Here is an 18,055-nt window from a genome sequence, read left to right on the forward strand (position 1 = left end):
AGTTGGTCCACATAGCTGACATGGCCACTGGAGGGTAGCAGACATGCATCCCTCGCTCATGTTCTCACCACATGACGATTTGGGCCCATGGAGCATATAAAGTGTGTGATATATCAGAACGATCCAAATCCAAAACACTCATAAATAAGTAATCAAAAATATTTAATAATTGTATCTTGGCATCCAAATAAATAGTCCAAATCAAATGCATCACTTCATTGGCTGCCATGTGGCAAAGGAGACTTTAATGTTGAAAACTCACCAGAGAGAAAAGAGCAATTATCCACATTTTGATTTAGAACTGAAATCTATTACAATATTTGTATTGGTTGTGCAGCATCTCACTGATTCACAACAGCTGTGATGGAGCTGGCAGGGATTTGTTCTCCTTCCCAGTAATAATGGAGCAGTCACAGTTTAGGTGACTGAGTATGGTGACAAAACAGCAGCAATTCTGAGTTTTGCCTGCAGCAGACAACTGAAAAGATAATGCTTTATTATTCCCACAATGGAGATATCGACACATTGGGATAAAACATCAGAAAAGAGTTTTGTCTGGGTTTAAAACTTAAGTAGCCTATGTGTCTGTGTGCTGCTGTTCTTAGAGCACATGCTGTCGAGAAGGGTCTGACACTGGACACTCACCCTGGCTGGTCGTTACACTAGAACCAAGCGTCAGCCACACCAACAACATCTTTCTTCATTTAGACCTGAGTAGAGACCGAAAAGACCTATGACAGCTCAAAGGAACATGACACTGTAATATTATCCCAAAGATAAATGCCAATGTACAATTTGGGGGCCTAATTCAAATGGTAATACACCATGAAACAAATTAACCCCTGCAAAGTATGTAAAGCATGACTATTCAAAACCAAATACATGTAAAAGTATTTCATGCATATTCTTTTTGACAACAATCTTGACTTTGTGCATATTCTGATTATGCTGCCTACATAGAACATGAGAAACACAGTTATTTATATCTCAGTATAGAATCCAACTGTCTGTGGAGTCATCATCAGATATATTCTTGAACAACAAAGAATGTCCAGAGAGCTGGATAAGATGTCTACATGATGTAAAATCCAGGTTTCTATTGGCACTGCAGTTACCAAACCCAAGTTTCTCAAAACCTAAGTCCTCATTGTATCCCTTCAAAAAATAACTATATATATATATATATATATATATATATATATATATTAAGAGTAAATGCACAACACATAACCTAAAGATTGGCATCAATGAGACAGTGGCACATTATTACTGTATCTCTCCATTAGATGGCACTATATCCTTCCCCTTGTAGAAACAGAATAGAACACACATCAACACGTCATAGTTTTGTAAAACCAAATGAATACACACTGACATAGGGCTGCAGTACATGTGCAAAGTAATATGACAAAAACATACATGATGTACTCTTGTAATACAGACCAGTATTGTGGTAGTGGTAGTATTTCACATACAACATTACTGTATATCTCAAAGATGTATTCATGTATATTCATGTCCTCACCCTTGTTGTCACAGTGAACACATTTAGCCTTTGGAGCTTTGACAAAGTCAAAAAAGAAAAGAGTGTTTCTGTAGGAAAATACTTTCACTCTTCACACTTTCACAGCAAACCCTAACCCACTCCAGAGCATATTCATGGATGGGCAAAACACTCTAAGCAGAACTTAAACATTTGACTGACAGATTACTGGAATGTAATGAAGTAGTTTGCTTAAGTGCTGTACTCAAGATTACTTATAAGTAAGTACTGCATGTTAAAATAGTCTATACTTTTATCCCTAAACATTTGTTTCACAGCTTTAGTGACTTGATTCTTCTTGAATTATAGGTTTACAATACAAATATTGGCGTCACTTAGTGAACAACATAGTAATATTATGGTTATAATTGTGTACTGGGGGTAAAACCATCTTATTTCAATGAAAATTCCAGCTGTGAAAAATCGAAATAAATTACCATTTTATAAAGCTGACATCCATCCTCCCTTATATACCACACATGTTTTTTCAAGCTACTACTTTGTGATTAACACAGAAACAAGATTGTATTAGCATAATATTGTCACTCTTCAAACCTAATTAGCGAAATGTATATATATATGTATATATACATATAGTTGCTTTACATACAATTAATTACCAACACACTTTTATAAATGTCATTTTCCAATAAAAAATGAAAATATAAAAAAATGACTGGATTTTTAACAATAAATCAACACATTCGTAAAGTAATTAAAATAGATAAGCACATAATGACACAGTACTTAATACAAGTACATGTTTCTGATTATCTTGTGCTTTTATACTTTAGTAGCATCTCAATAAACTGGTTGTTGTGGGGGGTTTTTCTCAAGTAAAAACGGATATTTTATCCACCCCCTCGTTAGTTGGACTGACTCAGACTCCTCTGCCAGAAAGTGACCATAAAGGGAGGACATTTAAGAAACGTGTCCTCCAGGACATCTTCCTGCGTGAGAACCTGGACACAGAACAACGTCCCAGAGTTCCTTGTGCTGATGGGCCCTGTCACGTCATAACGGAAGCCGCACTTCTCTGCGACTGTTGTCGGGCTGATGTGCTCCTGCAGTCTGGTCACAGTGGGGACAGTGGATTTGACTTCCAGCTGCTTGTGTCCAACTGCAGATGTGTCCACAGGTATCACCACATAGGCATGCTGGAAGCTCTCCCCAGTGTTGCACTTGAGCTCTGTGGACCAACAGTATTCCCCGAGGTCTCCTGGGAAGAGAGACTAGTTTTGTAAAAATATGTCTGTGTACAGGAGATTATGATATATTATGTGTACAGATGAACTGATGAAGTAACAGACATTGTCAGTGACATTTGTTGCATGGTGTATTGAGGGTTTTAATCATAAAAAAAATACAACTCTTTATTTCTCTCCCTTCAACCAAATGGAGAAAACAGCTATAGGATGCTGTTTCTATTTTATCCAGCTGTATGCTTCTACTGAAAATACTTAAATATCTTAAGAGAATTAGACCTATGATATTTTATATCACACCCTTCTTTAACTTGATTTCCAAGAATATGTTATAAATGATTTAATTATTGATTTATTATTGATGTTTTGTGTCCTGTAAAACACTTTTTAAGTGTGTTTTAAAAGGCAATATATAACAAAAGTGTAATTTTATTATTATAATTTGCAATCAATGGTGAATCGGCATTAAACATTTGTGCACTTTCACCCCTAATGATGTCCGTTTTAGTTCAAGCACAGCTTGACAGATTTCTTTTGGAGCAAACCCTTTTTGAGTGTAACGTGTCACACTCTGTGGCTCCTTACCTTCCGTGGAGTCAATAAGCCGTATGTTGCGATTATCCTGAAGTTGCAGTTTTCTGATGTACGTCATCCCAGTGCACTCCATTAAACAGTCTGTCATTTGTGTCACCAACGTGGTTGTCAGCTTTGGTTTCAGCAGTGTTTTTTCCTCCTCCGAACACTCGACTGCCTCTGCAGCCAGCACAAGTGTGGCCAGTACACCAAAGGACATCCACACAGAGAGATATTTTGACATGCTGATCAATATCAATAAAACATTAAACTGCTCCCAATCGTGCTGTCCTCTTGCAGAGTCGTGGTTTTACTGTAGAGTACGATCTTGCACAATTGTTAGGGCTCCACTGCACACAGGAAAAGATTTATAAAAGCCCACGGTGCAAATGCACACTAAGCAAGTGAAAAAATTGAATGCTTGTCAGAAGTGCGCAGCACGTTTCTCTTCCCCTGACCAACGCCTGATTTTCTGGAGAACAGTGCCAACATTGCTTTCTCTACTTTGCCCTCCCTCTAGACAACATTTGCTCCTCTGCTATTTCCCTCCCTCTGGACTTGTCATGTAGCTGTCTGGTGCAGTGGAAATAGCTTTAACAACAAACGCTTTAAGAATTATACAAATTTTTATTTAAGATTAAACTGCGCATGGAAAACAGAAAAGAAAAAGTTGATTTCAATCATCTTTATTGAAGGAAATCTAAGCAACAAATCATTTAAATTGTACAGATGTTTAGGATGTAAATAAAGCATCAAAAGCACAATGAAGCATTTTTGTATTTGAATACAGCGTGTGGATAAAAGTGTGGCAGTGTAGTCGCACTTCACTCATAAATAATAGGTGAGTTGTGAGGTAACGTGGTGAAGTGAGTGAGAGCAAATAATCTAACAACAGACAAAATGTGTGTTCAAAAAGGTCATGAGAGACATCAGATATGCATATTAAAAGAAAACAAACACTGTTTAAAATGAATATAAAAGCATGCATTACAGAATCAAACAAAATATTGTGGATCAACACATGACTGACCAACAGAATTGACACCCATAAACTGTTAAAATATCATTCAAAATAAGCTTTTTGGGGGGATTGTGGGGTAACATCATCCTGTTTATATTTTCTGCTGGAGTGTGACCAATGGATGTTCGTGGAGATGTACAGCACAGATTTACTCAAGAGAAGTTCAACCCTAAAAACTGTATTTAGTTGAATGAGTTGTTTCATAAAAAAAAATATATATGTATATACTCTTATGTAATATTGAATTCAAACTTTTTCCATGGTGGCAAAGAGTTGTTTCACGGCTCAGATGAGAGACAGGCTTGTGAGAGGATTTGGCTCCGGGCAGTCTCAAATTTCTGGAGGGAACACTCAGTGCAACTATAAATAGTGCTCCAAACTCATGACCTCTGTTTAGCAATAAACTACCAGCATTTTCAACAATACTTTTGCTAACACTTGCTGGAGCGGGATTTAAGATTTAGTTCAATAAACAAATCTGACTTATTGCGCAAATATAGTGCATATACTGCCCTTGTATCATTCTCCCCAGTTACAACAGGAGAAACAGGGATGCAAAACTTAGTTTCCCACACTTAACTTTCAAATGCAACAAAAGAGTTTGTTGGATTTGGGAGGTGTTATCTACACTTTCTGACATGTGTTGTTTTCGTTCATGTGCCAGGTGGCTCTCAGTTGTCAGATACCAATAAAAGCAACTTTACTGTTTGCTGGGCTGCTGGATGTTTTCAGGTCCACAGCCACAGCTGCGGGTGAGCTGCACGGAGGAAATGACAACCGCGCTGTATTCATCCATGTAGACGACAGGCACCATTTCCTGGGAGCTGGGCTCACAACATGGCACCTGCAGAACAACAGAGAGGGCGGGTCAGTGACACAGTATGAATTTCAGATTAGGAGTATAAAGTTCAGTTTAGTGAAGTCAAATCTGTGCAAAGGTTAACTGATGAAGTAACAGACATTTGTTGCATGGTATATTGAGGGTTTTAATCGTCAAACTCTTTATTTCTCTCCCCCCTTCAACTAAATGGAGGAAACAGCTACAGGATTATGTTTCTATTTCATCCAGCTGTATGCTTCTACTAAAAATGTTCAGATATTTAAATATCTTAAGAGAATTAGACCTGTGAGGTGGCATCATGGGAGTTGGTGAAGGATGATGGACATTGCAGAGTCTTTGTTTCTGGGTTGCAGGGTGCACACTGAACCATGGTGAGGCTGGAAGGATGGATCACCCAGTTGTCCCAGCCCAGATCTAGCAATCAAACAAACAAAAAGGAAGATTTTAACAAGGATTACAGTGTTTCATATATACGTGCTGGGCAGTATAGATGCAGCATGTGTACCTTTCATGAAGATCTCAGAGGTCACGGAGCAGCACGACAGGCCTGCACCATTTGCACCAGTAGGTGCTGCAACTGGAGGGGCTTGAAAAAGATGCACATGGGATTAGGTTCATACGGGAAAAGTGTAGGGCTCTCAAAAAATCTTTTATGAACTTTGGATTCCACATACCTGAATTGTGCTCAGCTCTCTGAGACATGGTGGCAAAAGTTCTCTGCCATTGCTCTCTGATGGTGTCCAGTCCGCCAGCAGGAAGACGGGGCTCAGTCTGCAGGTTGAGTGCTTTGAGGAGACTCTTCCTGATGGACTCCAGTGACTCACCTTGGCACCTGAACATCACACATTAAAAGATGCAAATATGATTGAAGAAACACGTGGAAATATGAGACGTGGACATGGTACAAGGAGACTTGAATCACACAGAATCTAGTTGTCTCTGCTTACAAAGAAAAAGAAAAAACAAAACAAAAGATAAGCACAAAAGGTGTCACCAGCCTTGTATGTGAATGCATTTGATACTGACCTGGGATAAGTCAGAGCAGGTGTTGCAGGCTCTTCGTTGGATGGCTGCAGGACATATGCAACCGCAACCGAAGAGCCCAGGAGCATAACCACGACAGTGACTGCGAAGGACATGATGGATGAGCTGGATGGTTTTACCAGATGCAACGCTTCTGAATCGGACTGAAGGCTGCAGTTGGTCGTATTGCGTCTGGCTGGTGGTTGGAGATGGGAGTGAAGAGGCGAGGATGCTGTATGAGGTATTGATAGACGGTGCCTGGGAACCTGGGGTTTTTATCTTCTAGTACTCTCAATTGGCCTTGAGATACTTAACATTGTTGTCTTCTTGTCCCCTGATCTGTGTGAAAGAGTGAGAGAGGGATGAACCAACAGAGGCCAGTGGACTCAAGCCAATGAGAGATGAGAAGGAGGTACATACCTTTTTCTTTTTTTACCTTTCTTTATTTTCTATGAGAGATCAATCAAAACACCGGTGGAAAACTGGACAAGCGATAAAATAAGTGCTTCCAGTAAAGGTGTTCTCCACTACGACATGTTTTACTGAATTCATCATAAGATAGTCTTCAATCTGATGCCTTTATATGTACAGAAATGTAAATGTCCAGTGTGTAAGAATAAGTGACATCTAATCATGAGACTGCAGGCTACTGTAAAAATATAACAGTGCAAGATGGCGGGCTCCATGAAGTAAGACCTTTGTTTAAAGAACACATAAAAGGCTTATTCTATGGCTACAGAATTTATTGTAAACGGATTATACATTTATACAAACACTCTTACAGGTAGCACATTCAATTTCTGCCAATAAACCCACATAAATGTTCCACACAGGTCCTTTGATGTTAGAATGTGTGTTAATCTAATTACATTTTTTTGCCACTTGCTTGCTGATAAGTAATTCATCAATTATCTCTACGTTTTCACATATAGACTGTAAAACTATACCACACAAGCTGTCCATTTACTTCTACATACGGGTACTCATCAGTTTTTAATAAAAATCCCTTTTCTTGGGCGTGAAGGCAGAACCCTCCCCTGACAAACATCACAAGGTTATTTCTCCTCTGCAGGTGATACTCATATCTAAAAGACACACAAGGAATGATAACTTCATGTCCTGAGATGCTCCCTCCTTTTGCTCAGTGAAGCCCGACATCAGTGAGAACAAAAGGTTTCCATGCAGCCCATAATATGCAGTTTATTACTGCAGTGATATATTAAATGATAATTCATCAACAGTGCTGCAGCAACACTTGACACAAGCTGATACAAGCAGATTCCTCATCAGGACACTTACAACTATGCATGTTTTCACTTCACGTGTGTCAAATGTATTGGTGAAGTTGTTGTTGTCGCAGCTGAATATCCAAGTGTGTCAAAACAAAAACTAAGTGGCCTCAGTTAGCACCAAAACTCAAAAAGATATTAAGTTTGTCCATCGTGGGCTGTTGTACAAACATGGTGGTCCAAAATAATGGCCTTCGTAGAGCTGATCCAGCAATAAGACAGTTTCATGAAGGTCCAGTATGTGAAATTTAGATGATGTGATTTTCAGTTGAAAATAACTTTTTCACTTAGAAGTTTACAATCACCTGATTGTATGAATTGTTGTTTTTCCTTGATGAGCCTTTTATATTTATATCAGGAGCCACATCAGCTCTACAGAGGCTTACAGTAGCCCACAATGGACAAACTTAACATATTTTGAGTTTTGACGCTAACCAAAGGCTACATGAGGTCTTCAAAACACTGGAAAGGGAAGGATGAGGTGAGGGATGATCAGCTGCAACTTCACCAGTGAATGCTGCAAAACTTCCACCCCTTCTTAATGAACCCTAGTTCGTTTGCCCGGAAAGTCCGGTTCGTTTGGGGAGGTGTGAACTCTGGTCCGCCTAAAACCATAGGTCTTATAGGCGGGGAAGGGGAATGTGCTATTCTAAAGGCTCGGTAGGTTTCACTACAGTGCAGCGTGAATGCAATCTCAGACCGGCTCAATGTTGCAATCCCCAATTGTGTCTAGCAGACTATTAGGTGAGAAAATGAGATTTGCCATGCACTTATTTATTTAAATAAATAAAGTAAATGTCAAATTTGAATAAACAGATGATCAAAAGCATAACTTTGTCAAATTTTTGGATGAAAGGATGATTTAGACGTACTTGAGCAGCATTTATCAAGATTCTGTGAACAATATGCTGGCCAGACTGAGTCTACCACATCTCACATACAGCTCCTTTCAATTATAAAAGAGTTCTTTAAATGTGATATGATAATGATTCTTCTAAGCACTTGGTGTCCTCAACAGTATATCATACCTAAAAAACACAACCAGATCTTGCCTCAGTTGTTTGACAGGTCTCAACAAACTACGTGTAGTTCACCTCATCTTTGTCAGGCCTCAACTTTTCGGTACTGGAATGTTTCCATCAATAACAAACTGTCTCAGCAGATGCAACATCACTAAGTGCACGTACAAAGATGTTTCATCTGATAAACAATTCAGGATTATATAAGACAAACATTACTAAGAAATCACTATTAAGAAATCTGACGACAGTCCTTATGTATACATATTTATACAAGCTACTAATAGTGGTACTTTTACTTGAGTAGAATATTTTAGTACTCTTTCCACCTTAATGCATGAAACTTATTTAATTGAATTTATTAACACACCTTCATCCCGAGGTTATGGAAGGACACAAAGCGCCTTCGACCTCATGTTGCCAAACATGAATAATCAGTCCTTGAGTAGCAGACCTCTCCCACGACTTCCTTGTTGTAACGACTCTGGGAGTCACACCACTGGCAGCTGCTCCGGGGCAGGATGAAGGATTGTGGAGGATGCACGATGCAGAAGTGTTGTGCCGACCAGACAACAGAGATGCCATTCTTGAAATCTATTTCAACAACACAAGGGGAGTTGTTCTTTTTTTAAAAGATGGCTACTTTTCCATCCATGTTTAATCTAATGAAACACACCTGTGGGAAGCATGACTGGGAAGATACTTTTCAAAATTAATGTCTGATGAATGTGAGATGAATTTAATTAGGGCTGGTGGACAACAAACCCACTATGTATACAATGTTACACTATGTGATTAAATAGTCATGGAAAGAAGAATGAACCTTTGCAAAGAGTTTTTTTTTTTTGCAATGATTTTCACACATTCTCCGTCCCCAGTGTACGAACAGAATGTGGAAAAAAGGCATTCCAATATTGTGCTTGTATTCAGACAATCTACAGAACACCCTCAAACTGAAAAATCTGTGTTCTCTGGATCGTTTCAAATGAATTCTGAAGGGCTTAGAATCTAAATCATTGGTCTGTCGCTGCTTTAGGGTGTCTGTCGCTAGGCTCTCTAATGTCTGTTGTTGTCTTATTATAATTTTGGATGAGTTGTCTTTGCCGATGTGTGTGTTTGTTGCTACTGCCTCTTGGCCAGGACGCCCTTGGGAAAGAGATTTGCAATCTCAGTGGGATTATCCTGGTAAAATAATGGTAAAATAAATAAAAACAAAAAAGATTGCAGTGTTTGTTTACACTGCCGTCTGTTTCTGTTGTGCTGACCATGTTTGAGTTCTGTTTTCATAAATGTTATTTGAGCCACTGCTGTGTTTATAATAGAGTCAAATTACACATATTATGACAATATTTTCTGCATTTATGGACCAGTGGTGGTCATGCTGAGAGCATACAGCCGATGTACTGCTCACATTGATTACACAGGCCAACGCAGCCAGCTTTCAAAACAGCTGCTGCCCTTTGTCAGAGCGCTCATCCGTTTATTCAGCGTAGATGCCAGCCGTAGTAATGTGTAATCCTAATCCACATGCATCTTGTTTTGTTTGAGTGATCACAAGGTCGGTCAAAGACACCTGGCTGTGTTGTTTGTAAGCCTTTTGCCGGTCTCTGTGTCTGAGTGTGTAAGTGTGCGCATGACGGTTGTGAGCGTTACAGCCACTATAGGGCATGTGCTGCTGTGCGGGAAATGGAAAAGTTGGTGAGATAATTTGTGGCCGGACAATCTGAGCTGATGAAAAAAAGGTGTGTGAGTGGACAGGTAAGGTCCAGTGTTTTGTTTTGTTTTGTTTTGTTTTGTTTTGTTTTGTTTTGTTTTGTTGTTGTTGTGGCTAATGTTCTAATGTTTGATCTCTTTTAGTCAGTCTTGTATAAAGTACATAGAAGGGATACTTGAGTAAAAGTACAAGTATCTTACCAGAAAATGACTTTGGTAGAAGTTGCAGTCACTTTTTTTTCTTAAAGTATATGACATTCATTGTACTTAAGTATCAACATTTAATTTTCTGACATAATATGCACTTTTTAAAAGCATTAAAAAGGTGAGTTTGGATTGAGCCATGGTAGCTCAGGGTATGTAGAGGAAATGTAGTGAAGTAAAGTACAGATATGTGAATTTTGTACTTAAGTACAGTAACAAAGTATTGGTATTTTGTTACATTACAACACTGCTTTTAGTCTAACAACACAGCAATATTCATGTTTTTTATACATTGTAACGCTATACATACTGTACCTTTTACATTTAAGTTGTAAAAGTCCCAGGAACTAACCTTTTTAATATTATATTATATTATATTATATTATATTATGTTATATTATGTTGTGTGAAAATATGTGGAGAATCTGATAGCAGAAAAATGTGTTGAACTGTGTAATATTTCATTATTCTTGGGTTGACTCAAGGTCACATATCTGACTTGCACAAAAAAGTATCTTTGTGTCTGGCAGTGAAGACAGCAGAGGGTCATGGGATGTGGCCTGGGAAAACCAAAACAACAGCTGAAGAAATGTGAAAGAGGTACAAATTTAACAAAATCATTGCAATGTTTGAGATTTTACAGAAATGTTCTGCACCATTGTAGTAACTATGTGTCTTTCATTATCTTCTGTCTGTCATTTTAAGTGAGCTTCTCAGTCCCAGGTAAATATCTTACTTAAACTAGTGGGTTTTTTAAAAAAAAAAAGAAAAAAGAAAAAAGAAAAAAAAAATCAAAGAAAAAATGTCAGATTGACTCAACACTGACCTTTTGCAATGTTTACTAACATTTAATGCACCCTGTGAAGCTGCCATTGGTGAGTCAGTCAGTCTAGATCTGACATAGTGAATTAAAAAAAATAAATGGCCTACACACTGGAAAGACAGTCAATCTCCTTCTTCTGTCTCAGCCATCAGAGCAGCTCTGTTGATCCAGCGCTGGTACCGTCAGTATGTGGCTCGACTGGAGATCAGACGCAGGTGCACATGGAACATCTTCCAGTCTATTGAATACGCAGGAGAGCAAGATCAGATTAAGGTGTGGATGCACAGTTTTCCACAGTGACACAACTATTTCACAACACAATATTCCAATAACTAAGTTGAAGTAACTTTATTAATGCCCATTGGGGAAGATCGTCCACTGAGTTTTACCCATCCTCTACAAGGATCCTTCCTAGAACTAGCAGCAGTGGGCAGCCAATGAGCAGTAAGGACCGATTGCAGACTGGATGTCAGGGTCACTGACAGGAGCATTACCCTAATACATGTTTTGATGGTGGGAGGAAACCTAAGAAAACCCACACTAACACAGAAAACACAGAAATTCAACATATAAAAGGACCTGGGACGGACCAGTGACCACTGATGCACACAGCATGCTAAATTTCACCATGTTGACATTGTTCTATTGTTATGAGTAAATTAATATTCTAGTGTTGTCCTTCACCACCGTGCGTGCCACTACCCCGTCTCATTGTGCTATAGACACCATGGGCAGCCCATGGCCAAGAGGAAAGGAATTGAGCTTGAAATCCGTTCAAATTACAGCATGGGTGCCCCTGAGCAAGGCACCCCATCCCCAATGTTCCTTGGGTGTAGATAAATGCTGCCCACTGCTCCTGTCCTGTGCTCGGCTTGTGTGTGTGTGTGATCGCTACAGGTGTGTAAAAAGAATGGGTTAAATGCAGAGGTCAAATTTACTGTCACTAGTTGGTGTCTGGCAAGAATAACTAACTCTAAACTTTCCTTTGCTTTCTGTGAATCATCCTCACTATTTATCTTATCTCCCCCTGCAGCTCTACAATTTCTTTGTCTTCCTGATGCACCACTTCACCCCGACCAGCAGTGAAAGTAACATGCTGATTTACAGATTAACACTTTGTTGTAGATTCCATTAGATTACTGACAGTGAGATAATCTGAGCTCACTTGCTGCAGCCCCTAGTTGAGGAATGTTTAAAAGGCTAACACCCCCCCCCCCCCTCTGGCTTTAATGTAGGAAACCTCATTTCTCACATCTTTCCTGAGAATGGAACCTGTCGCGACGGAGAGTGGGAGAAATATTTTTGCTACAAGAGCATCGAGGTCCCCGACGGCTACACTGGCCCCCACCTTCACTTCCCTATGACCTTCTGTGGGGTGTCAAAGCTGGTGGAGGCCTTCAAGCACAAACAAGTAGGCACACATTCAGAAAAGTACATTCCTGGCAGAAAAGCAGATAAAAAGACACATGTTTCAATTTGTTGCCTCTTTATCTGGCACTGCTTATTCATACCTGTTTTTTTTTCCCCCAGTAGCAGCTCCATGCTCGGTATGTTTTGCAGCTTCTTGGAGAGACTTGGAGACTTTTACGAATTCTTACAAACATCAATCATGTCTCCACCTGCCACACAAAGGAGATTACTATATGCGGTAACAGCAGACCTGGAAACTTATACCCTGACATTTTCTGCCAAAATTTTAACATCATATATATTATTCCTACACAGGAGATTTACACGGGCACCTTGAGGACCTGCTGTTGATATTCTATAAGGTAATAACAACATGCAAATCCCCATATTGTCAGTGAGTGATATTCATATTATCACCTTGAACTTCATTTGTCCAGAATGGTTTGCCGTCCTCTGAGAGACCGTACGTCTTCAATGGAGATTTTGTGGATCGTGGCAAAAATTCGTTAGAGCTGCTGCTCATCCTGTTTGGGTTCCTGCTGGTTTATCCCAACGACGTTCACCTGAACAGAGGGAACCACGAGGACCACATTGTTAACATGAGGTACAGTCGACTTGACTGATATTTCCAATTTATTAATCCTACTCAGTGGCTTGTTCTGCCTCGGTGGGGTTGGTGTACAGTATCTTTATATTGTGCAAACTGCATGTGTTCTGTTTAAATTCAGTCACTTGCTTATTAATTGTGTGTTTTCTCCAGATATGGTTTCACTAAAGAAGTACTGGGGAAATACAGGGTAAGTCAAACATATTCATTCCATTCTCTACTGCTCTGGAAAACGTGGACTGCAAACACAAATTATTATCTTTTTGAAGTTTTCACGGGAAGGATGGGGAATACACTTGTGGCTAAGAAGGGCTGTGGTGTGGGGAAATTACCTAGCACTGGACCAGCACATTTCTGATTTAGAGATATAAGATATGCCAACTTGCACAAAATATTCAGGAAATGTTGAAGCTATTACTTTTGCAGATATCTGGTCATATAGCACCAGACAGACAAAGATGATGGTCTTTCATAAAAAGTCAGAAGGAACCAAAGTAATTACAATTCAGCAAGTAGATGTAAAGAGAGCCAAACTTTGTTAACACTTATTAAACCTCATGACAATCCAACAATCAAAGATCCAGTGTGTAGGTATGAGTAACATCTAGTGTGAGAAAACCCAGGTCTGAGACCCGGTCTGCATGGAGTATGCATGTGTGTGGGTTTTCTCCAGGTTCTACAGGTTCCTCCCACAGTCCAAAAACATGCAGATTTGGGTATTAGGCAATTTGGACACTCTAAAGTTGACTGTAGGTGTGAGTGTGAGAGTGAATGGTTGTTTGTCTCTATGAATATACACACTGGACCTTTAATATTGGATTATTTTTTCCACCTGGACCACAGTGGAGGACTGCCACCACTGACATCCTTAAAGCCACACAGCTAGATATTAAAATATTGCTATAAAACATGAGGCTTATCATAATCACTATACCTAACTCTACTACTACTTAACTGTCGTCTGCAGATGCATGGCAAGAAGATCCTTCAACTTCTCCAGGAGATCTTCAGCTGGATGCCTTTGGCCACAGTGATCGATGGCAAGATCCTGATTGTGCACGGAGGGATCTCTGACAAGACAGACCTCCACACCATAGCCCGTGTGGACAGACACAAAGTAAGAGAGGTCGTCAGCATCAGTCCAACGTGTCAGTTGTATGAAGCAAATGTGTTTTAAACTGTGTGTTTTTTGTTTGTTGTGGTTTTTTTTTTAAACGTGTGCAGTATGTGTCGGCCCTCAGGCCTTCTAAGCCGAACCATTGTGCGGTCAACAGCAGCAGGACGCAGACAATAAAGAGCAATAACAGAAATGCTGGCGGACCAGTGGCAGGCCGGCGGCGAGTGTGTTCTCTGAGTCCCGACAGTTCGGCAACAGCTCAGAGGTGTGAGCTTCCACGCCGCTCACTGCACAACCTGCCAATGAGCCCTCAGCTCAGCTGGACAGTGGAAGAGGAGCTGAAAAGGAGGCGCAGGTTGGCTGGGTTTGACCAGACCTATGGAGAGCAGCAGAGGTCTGAGTCCGACTCAGACCCAGAGTGTGAAGCAACCACGGAGACAGATGAGCACGAGTGGAAACAGGTGAGTGACAGAAAAGAAAAGAAATCTCAGTTGATATTTGTGTGTAATTGATTCATTCACCCAGATAGTGGATGTGTTATGGAGTGACCCCATGCCCCAAAATGGCTGCATTCCCAACAATGTGCGAGGTGGAGGCTGCTACTGGGGCCCAGATGTCACAGAGGCAGTGCTGGGGAGACACAACCTGCAGCTTCTCATTCGCTCCCATGAGTGCAAACAGGACGGCTATGAGTTCTGCCACAACCGCAGGGTGAATGCAGACACATAACACACTGACATTTGGATTAACAGGAGAGATTAAGGTAGAATATGAAAGAATATGAAAGCAAGGATTTGTGGATGGTACTGTTAAAAACACTGTCATCTGATAGCAGAAAGAGCATGGTCACTTTGTTTAGCAAATTCACACGTTGTCCTCTGCTGCATTCAGGTGCTGACTATATTTTCAGCATCTAACTACTATGAGGTGGGCAGCAACAGAGGAGCCTACATCAGAATAGGCCCTGATCTGATCCCACACTTCAGCCAGTATCAGGCCAGCCAGACGTGCAGAGACCTCACCCTGAGACAAAGGTGAAAACTTGAGCGAAAAGATACAAACTGTGCCACTTTGTTTCGGTTATTACAAGTTATATTGTACAAATAGCAGTTTGTTTGTTTTCTCACACCAGTGTTGGGTGGACGGAGAGATCGGCTCTGCGAGCTCTGAGGAAACAGCTCTTTGTGCATAAGTCAGATCTCATCAGTGCCTTCCAGGAGTTTGATCCTAACAACACAGGTGCAACACACTGAGTGGTGATAGTGACACACTCACAGACAAACACTGTCTAGTTGTAGTTTGCCAGGTTACACTCACTGGTACTTTGTGTAACCAATAAAGTGCCCAGTTTGGTTTTCTGCTTCAAGGTTCAACATGGTGTGTGTTTAGAGATGGTTTTCTGCTTACCTTAGCTCAGTTTTTATAATATCACAAAATAACATCTTCCTGAGGAGTTGGCATACTCCATCTCTTGTTTCAGGTCTTCTCCGGTAGTCCGTTTTGTAAATGAAGGCCCTATTTAGAGGAAAATAGACAATAAAGTGACACATATGAGTGGGCAGCAGTGTGACCGACAGCTGGTCTTGTCCAATACGAACCTGGTTGCCGGTGATGTCTGTTAGTTTCTGGTTGTAAAACCTCAACATGGTGCCAGTCAAATCTCAAGGTCTCAAGACCTTGATTTGTTATGCATCGAGCTGCTGCTGCCATGTGATGATTGGTTGATTATACATTTGCATTAACGAGTAGTTGAACAGGTGAATCTAAAGAAGTGGCTGGTGGAAGTGTTACTATTGTGTCATCAGTTTGTCTCTCTCTCTGTGTGTGTATCAGGAATGATCTGTCTGAGGGACTGGGCCAGTGCCACAGAGAGTGTGCTGAAGCTGAGTCTGCCCTGGAGAGTGCTGCGCCCTCAGCTTGTCAACAGCGTGCAGAACGGCATGGTGGACTACAAGCAGTGGATAAGGGAGCTCTCAATCACTGAGCGCAGTCTAGAGGTCAGACTCGTCCCATCTCACTATCCCAGACACACAGAGTTGCAAAAACATTATCGATTTGTCCTGTCCTCTATAGATATCGGACACCAGCATCCTGGAGACGATGTACAGGAACCACTCCAACCTGGAAACAATCTTTCGAATCATAGACACAGATCACTCCGGTCAGTGAACAGCTTCACGTAATTCACAGACACCCGTCTTTGCTTTTTCCTGTCCTACCACACTGCCCTATTGATTCAGTTCAGTGGTGAAGAATATAAAACACATACTGTATATGCAATGAATTCTTCCTTCTGTGGCGCCGTGCAGGTTTGATCTCTTTTGAAGAGTTCCGACAGACCTGGAAGCTCCTGTGTTCACATCTTAAAACAGAGATCAGTGACGAGGCCATCGCAGACCTGGCACAGAGTATCGACTTTAACAAGGACGGCAGCATCGACATCAATGAGTTCCTGGAAGCGTTTCGGCTGGTGGACCCGTCTGCACACAGCTGAGAGTCTGGACCAGGAGCTGTAGATGTAGACAACAACTGCATGTCTTCAGTAGACTTGGAAATACTGGTCTGTAGAATCTCAGGGAGTGCACTATTGAATATGCAGGTATAAAGTAGATCTCATCTACCTCTTAGACTTTGTTGTGTCTATGTTTGCTTTCTTTTTTTGTACAATATACTTTATACCAGACATTTATTCTATTTTGATTGCATATAACTTACTTATGTACGATGGATAATAAAATACCTCACTTGTCACTCTGTATTTTGTCTTCCGTGCCCAGAGAGCTTGTTAAACTAAACAATGTAAGGAGTTAAAAGAAAGTGCACTCATTTTACACAACAAAATCAGATCACAGACTGCATATGTGACAGCTAGTACAGAATATGAAACCTGATAACTTTAGCTACACAGAACCTGGTAATCTGACTCAAATGATGTGACCTGAGACAGCACTAGCTGAATCTGAAGGTTAGCACAGTCTGCTACGTTAGCCACTGCTAATATAACACACTGTCTGTTGTTTTGTGGGTAATCTAGGTGCGGCTGTATTTACTGTTATTCCTTTATTTTTTTGTCTTTTAAAATCAGCTTCAAAATTAGTTAATGTAATGTATAATGTGTAACTGCCAAAAGGAAGGGCGGACTGAACTGCTAGAATTGAAAAAAAATAAAATAAATACACATATATATATATATATATACACATACACATATATATATATATATATATACACATATATACATATATATATACACATACATATATATACATACATACATACACACACACATATACATATATGTATATTTATTTTATTTTTTTTCAATTCTAGAAGTCACATTTGAAGTAGAATAAAAAAATTGCAAGGTTGAAAAACAGTTTGTAAATCTACTGCAACAGAACGCATGTATGAATAGTACAAACAGGAATGACATTTTTTACCTCACAATTTGAACACATTTTCAAGATAAAAGGTCAAACATTCCTCTCGTTCAAGTGACGTCTTCTAAGATTTGACAGTTCATTAAGAGAAGAGTGAACTGTTGCAACCTTGCAATCAATTACTGTGATTTTCTGTGACTATTAACCCATTAGTTATATGTGTCATTTATCGACTCTATCATTCATAATGTTAAATACTTGAAATACTCTAAGTGTTTTTAGTTCTG

At 40.0% G+C, this 18,055-nt stretch overlaps 2 protein-coding genes and 1 long non-coding RNA gene across 3 annotated transcripts; 1 reads left to right on the forward strand and 2 right to left on the reverse strand.

Annotated features, from left to right (window-relative positions):
- Nucleotides 1-3,991: 3,991 nt before the first annotated feature.
- gsdf (gonadal somatic cell derived factor) lies at nt 3,992-6,523 on the reverse strand. The gene is made up of 5 exons (XM_058617972.1): nt 6,210-6,523; nt 5,858-6,015; nt 5,689-5,769; nt 5,467-5,597; nt 3,992-5,186 (listed from the first exon to the last, which is right to left on the reverse strand). Exons 1-5 carry the CDS (start codon nt 6,320-6,322, stop codon nt 5,043-5,045), a joined length of 627 nt encoding a protein of 208 aa, XP_058473955.1. The 5' UTR covers nt 6,323-6,523; the 3' UTR covers nt 3,992-5,042.
- A 2,480-nt stretch (nt 6,524-9,003) lies between these two features.
- On the forward strand, nt 9,004-17,139 carry LOC131446609 (serine/threonine-protein phosphatase with EF-hands 2-like). The gene is made up of 17 exons (XM_058617973.1): nt 9,004-10,272; nt 10,962-11,058; nt 11,400-11,527; nt 12,288-12,342; nt 12,490-12,665; nt 12,788-12,902; nt 12,980-13,026; nt 13,102-13,268; nt 13,425-13,461; nt 14,239-14,388; nt 14,496-14,849; nt 14,914-15,099; nt 15,280-15,422; nt 15,521-15,627; nt 16,222-16,385; nt 16,462-16,549; nt 16,698-17,139. Exons 2-17 carry the CDS (start codon nt 10,980-10,982, stop codon nt 16,880-16,882), a joined length of 2,181 nt encoding a protein of 726 aa, XP_058473956.1. The 5' UTR covers nt 9,004-10,272; nt 10,962-10,979; the 3' UTR covers nt 16,883-17,139.
- LOC131446610 (uncharacterized) lies at nt 11,195-13,194 on the reverse strand. Its single transcript, XR_009233946.1, has 3 exons — nt 13,082-13,194; nt 12,766-12,873; nt 11,195-11,492 (listed from the first exon to the last, which is right to left on the reverse strand). It is a non-coding gene; the product is annotated as an uncharacterized LOC131446610 (long non-coding RNA).
- Nucleotides 17,140-18,055: the final 916 nt, after the last annotated feature.

The sequence above is a fragment of the Solea solea genome, chromosome 19 (genome assembly GCF_958295425.1).
Source record: "Solea solea chromosome 19, fSolSol10.1, whole genome shotgun sequence".
Taxonomy (NCBI): Eukaryota; Metazoa; Chordata; class Actinopteri; order Pleuronectiformes; family Soleidae; genus Solea; species Solea solea.